Below are 15,461 nucleotides of genomic sequence, written 5' to 3' on the forward strand. Positions count from 1 at the left end.
CGGAGCTGGTGACCGAACCCAGGGCCTTGTGCTTGCTAGGCAAGCGCTCTACTACTGAGCTAAATCCCCAACCCCCCCCCATTCTACATTTTAACTGTCATGGATAATGCTGCTGTAGGGCAGTGGTGCAGCTCAGTGGTGGGGCTCCGGCTTCTGCCACATGAACTCTAGTGTTCAGTCCCCAGCACCACACAGAAATAATAACAAAAAAATAATGAAATAATGACCCCATTGGCTGAAGAGCTTTATTGCTCTCATGTCTGTCGAAAACATCCTGTGTTACAGTAAAAACAAAACAAAACAAACAAAAAAACAAAAAAGCAAAAGGTGGAGTGAACGGTTCCCACGGGTACCCTGGCATTTACCCCAGTGGTTGCTCTCTTGCTAGTTCAGGCTCCGGCAGGCCATAGCAGAAAAAACTTGGACATCAGATTTCACTTCTTTAGAGTAAATGTAGAAGTGGAATCGCTAGGTCACAGGCAAGTCTGTGTCTGGAAGCCACAAAAGTGAAATATTCAGCTGGTGCCTGTGATCTCAATATTCATTGATCACAAATTTGCCGACAGCCTGGGCTATAATACTAAGACCCTGATCCAAAGTGGGGCAGGCATATGCGTGTGTGGCAGAAAAGAGACAGAGAGGCGGGAAGGAAGACAGAAGGAAGGAAGGAAGGAAGGAAGGAAGGAAGGAAGGAAGGAAGGAAGGGAGAGAGAGAGAAATCATTATAAAATATTTATCACAATTTATCACAGCCCTATACATGTTTGGAGAAGGGTTTTGGGTCTCAGTATAGAAGAACAGATTACTGGGGAGAAGCTGATACTCACACAGAGTGACCAGGGCACTGGCAGGACATGAGCCAGGAAACAAAAACATCAGCATCAGGCAGGGACACACTGCAATTCTAATAAATAACCACATTGTCCTCTGCGTAGCCAAGGCTGACTTTGCAGTTAGTGTGTAGGCCAATCTGGCCTCTTGTCTCTGCACCCCGAGTACAGGGATCCCAGACCTGCACTATACCCACCTGTACTTGGCAGGATCTCATTATGTAGCCCAAGTGGACTTCAAAGCTGCAATCGGGGATGGAGGGATGGCTCCGTGGTTGTGAGTATTGTCCACATTTGAGGAGGACAGGGGTTCGATTCCCAGCCCTAGACTGGAAGCTCAGGACCGTCTGTACTCTAGTTACAGAGGATGAGGATCCGACACCCTCTTTTGGCCTTGTTTCAGGCCTGCAGTACACAGGCCTGGGTGCAGACAAAGCAGCCATGCACATACCAAACACATTTTCAATCTTCCTGCTCCAGCTTCCCGAGGGTTATCGGTGTCCACCATGCTTAGCTCAGAGTTTTGCTACTTTAGCTCATACGTGTAGTCGTGTGAGATATTGTGTTCATTCTTTCATTAATTTATTCTCTGATATATTACATCCTGACCACATTTTCCTCTCCTCCTAGTCCCAGAAAAAGGGCAGGCCTCCCAGAGATATCAACCAAACATGGCATATCAAGTTGAAATAAGACCTGCGCCTCCCCTCATATTAAGGCTAGTCCAGGCAACCTAGGAGGACAGGGGTCCCGAAATCAGGCAAACGTGGTCAGAAATAGCTTCCCTCTCCCTGCTGCATCTGTTAGCCCCACAAAAACACCAAGCTACACAACTATAAAATATAGGTAGACTAGGTTAGACCAACTAGGCTCCCTGGTTGTCATATCAGTCTCAGTGATCCCCTCCAAAATAAATGATTCCTAATGATATTCTGCTCTCCTCATAAATAGGAGGCTGACGTAATCACCATCAGAGAAGCTCGCTCCATCCAGCAACTGGTGGAAGCAGATGCAGGGATCCAGGTCCCTTGCTCAACTGTGCTCTCCCGTGTCTCTGCTGCTAACTCTCCTCTGCTCCTCCATTTTGGAAATGCTACATGGAACTCCTGGTTTTATCACTTGTTGACAGCAAGCTTTGCTGCCTGATCCTGAACAAACACAGTGACTAATCCGCCCCGACGGGAAGCAGGGGCCTGACAAGACTGGTCGCCACTCCCATGCAACCTGTCATCCTGCAACCTGTCCTTCCTTGAAATCCGTGTCTGTTGGGGAAGAACTGACTTCAAAGTTCATGTTGTGTAACTGTCAGTGATTAACTTTCCACCGTCACTGACATTTGAACTGTGTTCTTGAGAGCAGGATTACTTAACTAGATCTGGACAGCTGCAATTATCCTTATGGGAATGGTGCGGTGAGGCCTGCTTATTATAGCAAATGGTTATGATTATGCCGAGGAGTGTTTGAAGAGGCTCTATTATAAACCCTGGCTTCTCTGGGTTGGATTTGGGGACTTACAGACTTGCACACAGTTTTGATTTGTAAGTGTGTGTTCAGTGTGTGCGTATGTTCATGTGTGTACAGGAGCAGTGTGTGGCTGTGTGTGGGGAGAAGCTAACCTAAGGTGTCACTCCTCAGCAGCCCCCCATGTGGCCTCCCCATCCCTGGGAAGCACTACAGGTGTGCCAGGTTTACTCTTACACCGGTACTGGGGATCGAACTCAGGCCCTCATGCTTACACAGCAAGCCCTTTACCAACTGAGCCATCTTCTGACATCGTTGCTGGTAAAGTGTTGTCTGGCATCAGTGGATCTGGGCTCTATTTTTAGCAAGGCTTTGAACTCCACAGAGACTTGAAGTAAATGAATGATGGTCTGAGGTTGGATTGGGGTAGGATAGTGGGTTATGAATGAGAAGTGATACCTCACAGGCCTGAGGGACTGTTGGTCACAATTCTATTGTGGTGACACTGGCATAAGCCTGAATACTTACTCAAAATCATGAAGAATTTGATGGGATGTAAAATCCACAGGGTGTGGGGTGAAAGGGTGGAGGTGGAGTGGGCTGGGGAGGTCAGAGGTTAGGACTACATGCGTCTCCTCCAGAGGACCTAGGTGTGGTTTCTCGCACCCACGTCAGACGCCTCACAAACACTTGGAAGTCTAGCCCCAGGGCATCTGATGCCCTCAACTTACCTCTTAGCATAAATCTACACACGCACACGCACACACACACACACACACACACACACACACACACGGCACACGGGGGGGGGTGCTATAATTACAAATTTTGAAGTGAGCTGGGTGGTGGTGGCGCACACCTTTAGTCTTAGCACTTGGTAGGCAGAGGTAGGTGGAGTTCTGAGCGTGAGGCCAGCCTAGTGAGTTTCAGGACAGCCAGGGCTACAAAGTAAGACTGTCAAAAAAAAAAAAACCCTCAAATAAAATAAGGGGCTGGAGAGATGTCTCCGTAATTGAGAGCACTGGCTGCTTTTCCAGAGGACTCAAGTTCAATTCCCGGCAGCCACATGGAGGCTCACAGCCATCTGTAACTCTACTGGCATCTGTGGATGTGGTACAGACGTTGCGCTGGCTGATTTGACGTTAGCTTGATACAAGATACAGTCACTGGAGAGAGGGAGCATCATTTGAGGCAATGCCTCAATTCGATTAAGCTATAGGCAGGTGCCTGGGCAGCTTTTTTTCTTCTCTTTTTCTTTCTTTTTTTTGGGGGGGGGTTCAAGACAGGGTTTCCTCTGTGTAGCCCTGGCTATCCTGGAATTTGCTCTGTAGACCAGGCTGGACTCTAACTCACAGAGAACCCCCTTACCTCTGCCTCCCAAGTGCTGGAATTGAAGACATGAAAAACCCACCCTCCCCATCGCCACCCTCAGAAGTGGGATTTTTTTTTCCTTTTTTCCTTTTTTTCCCCCTTGTGTTTCCTTAATTACTAATTGATGTGGGAGGGCCCAGCCCACTGTGGGTAGTACCACCCCTGGACTGGTAGTCCTGGATTGTATAAGAAAGCAGGCTGAGCAAGCCACGGGGAACAAGCCAGTAAGCAGCACCCTCCATGGCCTCTGAATCAGCTCCTACCTCCAGGTTCCTGCTTTGCTCCTTCCCTGATTTCCTTCGATGATAAACAGTGATGCGGGAGTGTGAGCCCAACAAACCCCTCTCCTCCCCAGCTTGTTTTTTGGCCAGGGTGTTTCATTGCAGCAACAGAAACCCTGACTAAGACAGGCATACATGTAGGAAAAACACTCGTAAATAAGCTAAAGTAGACAGACAGACGGATGGACGGACGGATGGACAGAATAGAGCCAAGCACCTGTGTTGGTGGTGGTGTACATCTTTAATCCCAGCACCTGAGAGCAGAGCATACAGACCTCTGTGAACTCTAAGTCAGCCTGGTCTACACAGCAAGTCTCAGGCTGGTCAGAGCCACACAGGAGTACACTGTCTCAAACCTACCAGAGAATCTCTGCCATGGGGCAGCATGAGTAGGTGCCTGGGTAAAATAGGGAGACATCACCACGTCAGGGATCGGAGGGCCACCTCCCTGAAGCTAGACAGCTAATGGCCACCAGCCTCAATTTATGAAAACAAGCATATGAATGACCCTTGGCCACCTGGCGTGACTTGGCACCGATGCCAACTGTGCCCTGGCTGCTGACCCCATTGTACATAGTTGTCCAGTAGGCTGTGCTGACTCTAGACAAGTGCAGAGCCACCCCAGGCTGGCCTCAGGAGTTGGCTGGGTTCTGAGTCCGCAGCTTCCACGTTCCCTTTTCTTTAGGGTGAACAGAGAATAAAATCTCTTGACAAGCCAAAACAGCAAAACAAAACAAAACTCTACCTTCCACCAGACTGCGGTGGTGCACACCTTTAATCCCAGTCCTTCAGAGGTAGAGACAGGTGGATCTCTGACTTTGAGGTCAGCCTGATGTACAAACAAGTTCCAGGAGAGCCAGGGCTACACAGAGAAACCTGGTGCGGAAAAGTCAAAAAATAAATATTAAAGTCATGGCGGGGCTGGAGACAGCTCAGTGGTTACTCTACCACAGGGCTCAGGTTTGATGTCCGGCAGCAACGTGGTGGCTCATAAGCACCTACTCTAGCCCTAGGGATTAGCACAGTCTTCTGGTCTACACAGTTACTGCATACACATGATGAACAGACGTGCAAATAGACAAAATAACCACACACCTTTTTAAAGAAAAGGCACCAGGTACTGTGATTCATGCCTTTAATCCCAGGACTCAGCAGGCAAAGGCAGGGAGATCTCTGTGAGTTTGAGATCAGTCTGATCTACACACTGAGTTTTGGGCCAGCTGAGACCCTGTCTCAAAAAATAAAGTAAAATAAATTTAATTTAAAAATAACTGGGAAACAAAAACAAAACACCCCAAAACCCAAAAGCATTGCCCTTGCCCCAGTACTTGCTTCCCTACTTAACTGGTGCGCTGTCTGGTGAGCAGTAGGACTGGGTTCCACAGTAGGACTACAGCTGCTGGAAGGTTATTTCCCTTATGTTACCCAGAGCATAAAAAACGAAGCCCACTGAGCCCAGAATGCCTGAGCTAGGCTTCTGCTCACCTTTTCGTAAATCCCAACTCTTCCTCAGATGTCTGCCTGAGAAGGCTGACACTCCGTCCTCTACAGCTTCCCTGACCACAGAGGCTGGGCTCTGTGAATTTCATATCTGTTACAACTGCACGCTGCAGTGCAGACAGGGTGACCACGATGCTCCCTTACCTAAGTCAATCAGGGCCACTGGGACCTGGGGTTTGTAGCTTCTCCACTACGCGTTCAAGGCAAAGTCTTTTGTTCCCGGCAGAGTGCTCTGGTCACTTGAAGAATGTTTCCATTTTCCCTGTTCAGCTCAGACTGCCAGGAGATGGCCGCTCACTAGTACAGCATTAACCATGCTGCCCACTGAACTGGGGCAGGAGAGGCTTGGTTAAGACCTGTCTCCCGTTCCATGACAAGGAAAAAAGACTGAATCTTGCTCTGTGGCGCTAGCTATGGGACACAGGTAGTCAGGGCTCAGTTTATCCATCTGTAACGTGCTAGAGAAAGTGTAGCAGGTACGAGAGCGTGGACTTGATCCCCGGCATCACACACACCAAGCGAATCTATAGTCTACCCCGGGTCATGCCTGCCATGGTACTTGTATGTATGCAGTGACTAGCAGTTAACAAGAGACCAATTACTGCTGAAACCTACAAGTTTTCCACAAAAAAAAAAAAAAAAAAAACATTTTGCAGGACTATTGAGAGGGCTCAGGGATTAAAAGGACCTAGATTTGAATGCTAGCACCCAAACCAGGGGGCTCACAACCACCCGTAACTTCAGCCTTCAGGGAGATTTGATACCTCTAGCCTCCATAGGCATCTGCACTCATGCGCGCGTGCGCACACACACACACACACACACACACACACACACACACACACACACACTTAAAAGTAAAAGTAAAATCCCTTTTTAAAAATCTATTTCATGACACAAGACCTCCCCGCAAGTCTCTTGTTCAACAATGAATTCAGTCCCCCCCCCCTTTTTTTTTTGTGGTTCTTTTTTTTCGGAGCTGGGGACCGAACCCAGGGCCTTGCGCTTCCTAGGTAAGCGCTCTACCACTGAGCTAAATCCCCAGCCCCCAGTCCCCTTTTTTAATCGGTAAAAAAGAGGTTCCATAATATAAATATCCCCCGAGAGAAATCCTAGCCTGACAGCTAAGCCACACAGGATGGAGACTGGGGGCCCCTCACCTTGGAATGGGCTGAGAACAAAGTGGCTTCTGCAGCTCTGACTGAAGGTTCCCAGTCCACAGGGATCAGCATCAGCCTCAGGTGTAACAAATAGCAGGCAGTTTGTTCCTTGTTCCCTCCATAAGATGCTGAACCGAAACTGAACACTCACTCCCTGGGCAGACATAACAGAATGTAGTGGGGCCATCTGGCACCTTGGAGAACAGCCCTCTAACCTTTTAGGTAGAGAAAATGAGGGTTGGAGCAGGGAAAGGACTTACCCAGAAGTAGAGTCTCAGAAAAGTACAGAAAGTCCCCAGCCCTGAGCTTCTTTCAGTTCAAGCCCCCACCGTCTATCCCCCACCGCCCATAAGGAGGTAGAAACTTTTCAGTAGCCAGGAGTCCATGGGGCCCACTATCTGCTGGGACTGGCCCTTTCCAGCTAAGCCAAAGCGATTTGGCCTCTTGGCCACAGAGGCAGGGTCAGGCCCTTAATAAAGAGCTCAGTGTCACTGTTCCTTGGCAATTTGAGAACTCAGCTGGTAAAACAAAACAAAACAAACCAGGAAGACAAAGCCTCTAGTCCTGACAGGTGACACCTTTATTTTTGTCACCAGGAGGGCTGCTGGCAAGGGGGGGGGGGTGTGTGGCGGTGAGGGGACAAAGACTGCAAGGTCTGTCCAGGTGGGCAAGGTAAAGAACACATCGTTGCTATTAAGTCTCCTGTGGGCTTCTGGCGTCTCCCTGCATCCCCTGTCCCCTGTCCCCTGCCCCCTACTCCATCTGGATTAGAATCAGGAGTCAGGCCTTGAGGTTACTGAGGTAAAGTGGAGACGGAGGAGTAGGTGGAATGGAAGCTCAGCTATGAAGAACTGTGTCATAGAAAATAGACTGGAGTTCTCTGACCAGCACATGCTTTAACAATGTGCACCTTGAACTAGACACTTAGGACTCTCAGGGAAGGCTGGGATGGACTTCTATACTCTTCTCTGTCACAGTCTTGGAGAATTCCCCCTCTGACTCTGCCCAGTCTTGTTCCTTGTTCTATGCAAAAGTTTTCAACCCAGGAAGTGACTGCCGAGTTGTCCGCTGCTCTCACAGAAACATAGGGTGGTACGTGTCCTGTTCACTGTGAGACCCTTACTCCCCTCCTCCACCACCTAGTTAGACTACACATCCAAAAATTAGCTCTAAGGCTCCCAGGGAGCAGAGGGAGAGACCTGGTGTCCTCAAAGCCTCCTGCGGATATGAGGGGAGTGAGGACCTGTGGGAATCTTTTCTCAAACTCCGTGCCACACCCATCGGTAAATAGAGCCAATGTGTATAAAAAAGTGTATAAAAAAGGTGAGCCTGTGGGGCCATTCAGTGTCTGCCGTTGTGGTCACATGTGTTCAAGGGTGATGGTGCAGTCCCAGGCACTGTCACTGTTCTCTTTCCTTCATCCTCTCCTTCAGCTAGTCCTCTTGCCAGCCCCATTTTTCCTACAGTTCATGCGGCATGCCTGTGTTACACCTGGTAGAACATGGGTTTTGCACATCTGACTAAAGCAGGCTAAAGCCCCCTGTGCTCAGCTTTCCGGCTTCTTCCGTGCTGGTTGTGATACACCAACTAAATCCCCTAACTGCCCCCAGCCTGGTGCCTCCTTCATTAAAGAGAAGCAACAAGACCTCTAGGAGGAGACCTGAACTCACTTAGGAATTGACTCAGCAGATGATTTCATCCTTTTCTTTCGAAGAATAAACTCGTGCACTCGATAGTGCGTCCAGAACTTCTGTTCCCTTGTGCCAGTCAACCAGTTAACAATGTATACACATTAGCAAAAAGTTGGCGCACACACCATTGTCCGAAGCTCTAGACAGTGGAAGTAGGGCCAAAGGCTATTCTTTCTGTCCGGTCAATTTTTTTTAAAACCTAAGTTATCTTGAAAGTTGTCCCACATTAGTACTTGAATCCAATTGCCGTGCAGCCCGGGAACCGACAGAACCCAGAAGGACCCGCAGAGACTATTGGCGCTGGCTCTGCAGACAATTCTCCGTTAGCACAGTCTACCTTGGGAGAGTGGACGTGGGTGTAGAGAGCTAGCCTAACTGGCCCCGTGGCTGAGTGCAGAGCAGCCAAGACCCTCTAAGTTTTTCTCAGGAGACAGATCCTTCTTTCAGAGAAGCTACACATCACATACAAACAGCACATGCATCAAAAAGCTATAGCGCTCGGAAACCAGCCAGGTTCAACACACGGTCTAGAGGAAACCTCGCACGGCAACCAGGAACTAACCTGCTTCAGCTAACAATTGCGCTGCTCCGTCCAATAGCCGGCGACCCCAAACGTAGTCCCAAGGTTGCAGAAGTCTGTTTCTTTAAAGAGGCCGAGCCCTAGATGGACTACTTCCGCCCAGAAGCAACTTGGCTCAAGAGCACTGTCAGTGCAAAGCTGCGAGTTCCCTTTAAAGACGCCGGGGGGGGGGGGGGGCAGCCTTAGGGACCCCCGGGTTTGCGCTCGGTGATATCACTTCCGGGGCGGAGACCTAAGAAGCGGTACCGTGACAGACAAAACAAGGCGCCAAAGACCCACGGCGCGACTGGCTGTGGGTAGCCAGAAACAGGACTAGGGCTGCCTGCGTGGCGGCCGAGAGCGGCGGGCCTTGTTGAGTGGGTCGAGTATAAAAAGGGACGCGCGCTGTCACCTCACTGAACCCAATCACGCGCGCCCGGCTTCCGTGCGTGCCTTTCACTTGAGTTTCCGCCACGGTCCCCAGGCTGCACTTGTCCTGGCAGATCCGCGCTCCTCCGCGCACTCGCCCCCTACCCAGAGGTTCCACCCTGGCGTTCTCTGGACAGCTCCCCGGCGCGCTCCCCTAGTACTTGGCTCCTTGAACTCCTCCCTCTTTCCTGATCTGCTGGACTGTTTCCTACCTTGGGCAGGAGAACTGGTCTTTGCAATCGGTCTTTAGAAGGACCGATTGGTTTAGCCCCAGTCGCATGTGTGCATTGGGCAAGAGTGACAGATAAAGGGAGGTGAGGTTGGGAGAGCTGGACGTCAGCAGTGATGTCCCCAGGCTGAAGGAACACAGCTTTCGAAGCCAGAGGACAATGAAATTGGAAGCTAAATTTCGTAGAATAGAGGACCTGAAAGTTTCAAAGACCTACCTTGGAAAGATGGCAGCCATACTTTCAACCCCTGCTGACTGTGTTCTGCTCTCTGGAACACAGACTAGCAGACAGCACTGGAGGAAGGGGAGGAGGATAAGAGAGTGTTTCGAGGTTATGGACAGTGGAAGTGGCCTGGACATACACTTGGTGAAGGTTAAGATCTCCTGTGGCAGTCCTGAGGAAGCAAGGACTGGAGGGTAGTGTTGTGAGGAGATACTGGGGTGGCTTGACCCCGTCTTCCCAGTTCTATAGCTTGTTTGGGTTTTGGATGTTGACTCTGGACCTTCTTGTCTCCCAGGGTCTGTAGAGTACAAGGCAGGGGACCAAAATTTAGGACTTGCCCGCTACCCAGTGGTTTTCATTTGCTGAGGACACCTGCTATGGAGCAGTTTCCTTATACTTTAGTGGCCTTTGCAGACAGTGGAGGCTTCTGGGGATTGCCCTGTGAGTCAGGAGTCTGGGCAGGTTGCTGGGTTTTTGACTTGCTACTTGAAAGAGCTTCAAGGGAAGAAGCAAAAGTGATTGCCGGTTTTTGTGTGGGGGCCACAAAGCACAACCTATTCAGCAAAGACCGCAGAGGGACCCAGATCGGGTACATGTGGGTTCCTGGAGCCTAAGCCACACCTCTCCATCCCTGGGCTCACTCACCTACCCTGTCATAATGGCCTGCCTTGGACTGGGACTTATGCTAGGAAATGTGTCCCTGGCCCCTTCAGCACCGCAGTCTGAGAGGAGACAGACATCAGGAATAGAAAGAAGCTGAGGATTGAGCATTGTTAGGACAGAGAGAGCCTCGTGGTAGTCCAGAGAGGGTGCCCATGGATGCATGGACAGGGTTGCCAGAGGTACACTTCTGGAAGAGGGATACCAGAGGAGCGAGTGAGTCTGCAGCCTCATTTCCGGCTCTTCTCCCATCCCTCCCAAGTCTACAGTGGGATCTATACTCATCTCTGGGTGAGGTGCTGAACGGATTGTCTCCCGTGCAGTGTCTCACTAAGCATTTGCTCCCTCTGGAGAGTGTGCCCTTGATTTTAAGTGGAAGTCCTCGTATGGCCTGGTCCTCCCCTGATGCTCCTCCCTTGTCCCTTCTCTCCTCCCGGGATAGCATTCTCTGGATGGCACCTCTGCCTCCTGCCAGGAAACACACCCTCTGCTTCCTGCCTGAATCTCTCCCACCACTGTTCCTGCCCCAGGGACACTCACTCATGCCCACTTACTCCTCCAGAACCCTCCACTGGCCCCTTTCGGTCTGGGTGTAAGTTTGGATCCCTGGCAGGGTCTGGCTTCAAGACTGCAGAATTTGCCATAGGGGACTCCTCACGACAGCCAAGGTCTGTGGGGTAGGCATCATGCCCAGTAGTTTCTGTTGCCCTACAAAGGCTCAGACATCGTGTTCATTAGCACTGGTTGGATGCTGGTACCTCAGAGTCCCACACGGACCTGCTGAGAGCAGCTCTTGATGTCTTTCAGTGTCACAGCATCGATGGGGTTGAGGGAGATGTCAGGACTCTGGAGAGATGGCGGGGCAGCCTCAGCAGGGACAGCCAACATGCAGCTAGACAGCAGTCATCTAGGGGTAAGGGCTGCTCAGCCTCACTGAGGGAGCCAAGGCCCGTGCAGTGACAGATAATTCTCTGCTTGGAGACAGTTTTGTCTCCCTCCTCTCAGACCTAATTAGTCAGTGCGTGTTGCTGAAAGGGCAACTGTGGACACACTGTTAAACAGCCTCTGCTCCGGCTGGTCGGAAAGTTCTGGAAAGATAATTTTGTTGCTGTATTCTTTGTTCTTTCCCATTTTGTGAGACAGGCAGGGCCTCTCTGTGGAACTCGGGGTGGCCTGGATCCAGCCTCCCACTCAGCGTCTATGTGTGCTGCGATAGCAGGCACGGGCCATCTCACTGGCTTACGGTGTCTTCTTGTGCCGCAGGGCTTCTCGGAGCTTTGTATGCAGTAGCCTCAGTGTGGTGAGAGTGAGAAGAAGCTGGCGGGGCAGGAAGCCTCAAGAGCACTTGACGGTGTGCACATGTGGAGGCTCGGGACCTTTGTTGCACTTGGAAAGGGGACCCAAGTCAGGAAGTGCACAATTTCAGCCTTGGTGTCTATTCAGACCTGGGTAGAGTCGCAGTGGCTACATTCTCAGTTACCAGCACCAGACTTCTCTGATATTCAGATTAAACATCTTTTTTTTCCCAAAAAGATCTCTTAGGATGTCATATGCATTTGTTTATTTGTTTGTTTACTGAGCTGATCCTACCATGTAGCCCTGGCTGTCCTTGAACTCACAGAGATCCACTTGCTTCAGCCTCCCTGGGCTGGGATTAAAGCTTGTGCCAGCAAGCCTAGCACTTCCTCATCTTTCTAGAGCTTAAGCTCCCTTTAGTAGGTTTTGAGAATGCACTCCTTACAGTGCTTGCCTCAGTACCCAAACCCAAAGCTGACCTGTCCAGAGACCACCATGTAACCTTTACTACAAACCCATGACTCGATCTCGTGGCAATGGCCTTTGTCCCTGTTGACAAATGCACAAGGCTCAGAGAGTGCAACATGTGGCAAAGCCAGCTCCGACAGGTCAGACACACTGAGGAGGGGGATGGTGTTGGTGATTAATCCCTCAGCAGACTTTTCTCTGATGAAGCAAAACTTAATTCTCTGGGGCCATCGAAAAGGGGAGAAATGCACACTTTGTGAATGAATTAAGGCTCCAACACACTCCAACAACTTTATTTTTCCCCTTACAGCTTAGTATCCTAAATCCTTCAAGCAATATAAAAATTATAATGTGGTTACATTCTATTTTTTGTCAAGTTAATGATTACAGTAAGTATTCATAAAAAAGTACCCTGTTCCCAATACCCTTTCGTGAATACACGTTTTACATATTACAGGTGAAAAACAAATGATTCCCAAGAACCCACAAACATCAGCATCCAATCAGTGTCACAGAGTGGACGCAAGCCCTTTCTCAACCGCTTTCTCTTACTCGCAGGCTGCAATTTTTGGTTACAAAAGAAGGATTAATCGTTTTATTATTTATCTTAAAAAGTAATCCTATAGAAAAATCTTAAAAGTATCATAAATCTAAACTTTTATATATCTATAAAGTACAACCAGTCAGTTCGACTTTAAATACTCAGAGCACACACCTACCCATTAATGATTTTTTTTTTATTAAATCCTATCAGGAAACTGAGGGCAAAAATGAGTACAGGAAATTAATCATCACCTTGACCACCAGCCCCTCTTCAGCAAGAAAGCCATGTCAGCTAGTACTAGTCAGTCAAGCAGTCATTCTTCTTGTTCCTTGACCTCAAAAAATCTCTCCTTTAATTATCAAAATTGTGCCTTCCTGTCCCCAAGATTTTCCAGTCAAAGCCACTAGTAAAAACACCTTAACCTAACTTTACTAACAATCTACATCTCTGAGTTCTTCCTAAGGGTGGTTGGTGGCTGTTAGTAACAATTTACAGCTCTAGGTTCCTTCTGAGGGTAGTGGCTGAATCAATCTGCTCCAGAAGCAATACTTGTAAAAGACCAATCACTATTATGTCAATAACACTGCCCGGGGCTGGGGATTTAGCTCAGTGGTAGAGCGCTTACCTAGGAAGCACAAGGCCCTGGGTTCGGTCCCCAGCTCCGAAAAAAAAGAACCAAAAAAAAAACAAAAACAAAAACAAACAAACAAACAAACAAACAAAAAAAAAAACACTGCCCGGTGATGGGCTAGAGTGCCTTTAGAGGTTTCATACAACTCACAGATTGTGAGGGCCCTGGTGACGGAGGGCCAGAAGTTCTGTAAGAGCATGCGGTCCTCGGGCTGTACCTCTCCAAGGCACTCTGCTTCTGCTAACTGCTGGGCTCCATTCTGTGAGCTCTAAAGCTGGTTTGCTGTTCCTCTTGCAGGGCCCCCAATAACGTTGCAAACATCCCTACCTTCCCAGACTCCACCTCCCTCCTCAGTTTCCCACAACAGCAGGCAGGAGACTCTCCAGCCTGATCTCTGTGATCTTTGTACAGATTGTTATTTAGGGGCTTTTTCCTTTCCTTTCCTTTCCTTTCCTTTCCTTTCCTTTCCTTCCCTTTCCTTTCCTTTCCTTTCCTTTCCTTTCCTTTCCTTCTTTCTTTCTTTTGTTTTGTTTTGTTTTGTTTGGGACAGGGTTTATTTGTGTAGCCCTGAGTGCCATAGAACTCAATTCATAGTCCAGATGCACCGGCATCCTGAGATTAAAGGTGTGCTCTAACACCACCCAAATACACAAGGAGGTGCATGCTTGTTACTGGCTTCTTTCTTTTTCTTTTTTTTTCAAAGATTTACTTGTTTATTTTATGTTAGCACACTGTCGCTGTTTTCAGACTCACCAGAATAGGGCATTGGATCCCATTACAAATGGTTGTGAGCCACCATGTGGTTGCTGGGATTTGAACTCAGGACCTTTGGAAGAGCAGTCAGTGTTCTTAACAGCTGAGCCATCTCTCCAGCCTTCATATTGTTTAGATTCCTGGTATCAAAGGTAAAGACTTCTCTGACTTACTCTTCAGAGGTGGGATGGGGGAATAACCCTCTGTTGTGGGATGCTATCCTCCAAGGCACAACTTGGGGTGACATTCCTGAAATCAGAGCAGCTGTGGGCACCCACAGGAGTCCCTCACAAGATTAAATCTATATCCCAGGGCAGAAGTACGAAGGGTGATCAGACTTGCACCTAGGAGTTCGGGTACTCACTCCCATCTCTTCACCTACTTCATGTAGTCCTGCCTCAACTATTGTTATAGGGAAAATCTCTTCTGTACTGTATGGATGCAGCACCTGTCAATACAATGCTGATTGGCCAATAAGCTTAGGCAGGAAATAGAAGGTGGGACATCCAGTAGGCAGACTGAATTCTGGGATAGAGCAAGGCCAGTAGGATCCCAGGAACATGGTAGAGATCAGAAGCATGGGCGCTGAACAGAGGTAACCAGTCATGTGTTAGAACTTAGATAAGAATATATTGGATATTAAATTCTAATCTAATTGAAAAACAAAGTTCATGGTCTAGGTATGTGTAAATATTATTTGAGTCTCAATGTTGTTAGCCTAGGAGCCTGGGGCCAAGAAGGAAAACATGGATTTTACAGGATGTGGAAAGTTAACTGAAGGGGCCAGCAGCCATCTTGTGCTGCAGGGGGTGGCTCATGATCCTGCTAGTGTCATGATCTGCCCTGCCCCCCCACTTTGTTCCAGGCCTGCCAGTCACTGACACAGAGAAGTGACTTGGCTGAAGGACATGCTGACCACACACCCTATTTTGTTCTGTCTGTTAGGAGTGTTCTCTATGAGGTTTGATAGTCTTAAGTGCTGGGGACAGCATACCATGACAGGGTATGCCAGGATGGAGACATCTCAGTAGCACATGGCAGCTCCTTGTAAAAAATAGTTATTCCCATTTTTTCCTAAACCTAGCCCTGGACAGCCCCTGTATAGATTTCATTTGTGCATGACTTTTTCAGTTGACCTTGGTTTGCATAATTACTCTATTATATCTGACTTTCCTACTTCTTTCTCCTTCTGCTCTGGTGATTCTATGAAACTAGATGTTCCTTGATGTAATGATTCTTAACAATTGGAAATTGAGGCATAGGGGCACAGCACAGCACAGCCCTAATGGCCCAGGTGCCTGCTGTGTGTTCTCGTCTTGGAAACAATGCAATAACTGCGCAATGGTAGCTCCAGTTTAAAGAAATTATTAGAAAA

At 48.8% G+C, this 15,461-nt stretch overlaps 1 protein-coding gene across 6 annotated transcripts in view; it reads right to left on the reverse strand.

Moving 5' to 3' along the window:
• The window catches only part of Kyat1 (kynurenine aminotransferase 1), a 33,747-nt gene extending 24,263 nt beyond the window's left edge, over nt 1–9,484 (reverse strand). For 2 of the 6 annotated variants that reach the window (XM_039105232.2, XM_006233811.4), the window contains exon 1: nt 8,857–9,439. Coding sequence is in view for 1 of the 6 variants with exons in the window: in XM_039105231.2 (XP_038961159.1) it covers nt 6,604–6,675 (72 nt within the window). In the remaining 5 variants the exon portion in view is untranslated. Of the gene's footprint in view, nt 1–6,603; nt 6,758–8,856 lie in introns of those variants that run through there. The other 4 variants (XM_039105231.2, XM_008761658.3, XM_008761659.4 and 1 more) reach the window with 4 other exon arrangements.
• Between the last annotated feature and the right edge of the window lie 5,977 nt (nt 9,485–15,461).

Source organism: Rattus norvegicus, chromosome 3 (genome assembly GCF_036323735.1).
Source record: "Rattus norvegicus strain BN/NHsdMcwi chromosome 3, GRCr8, whole genome shotgun sequence".
NCBI lineage: Eukaryota > Metazoa > Chordata > Mammalia > Rodentia > Muridae > Rattus > Rattus norvegicus.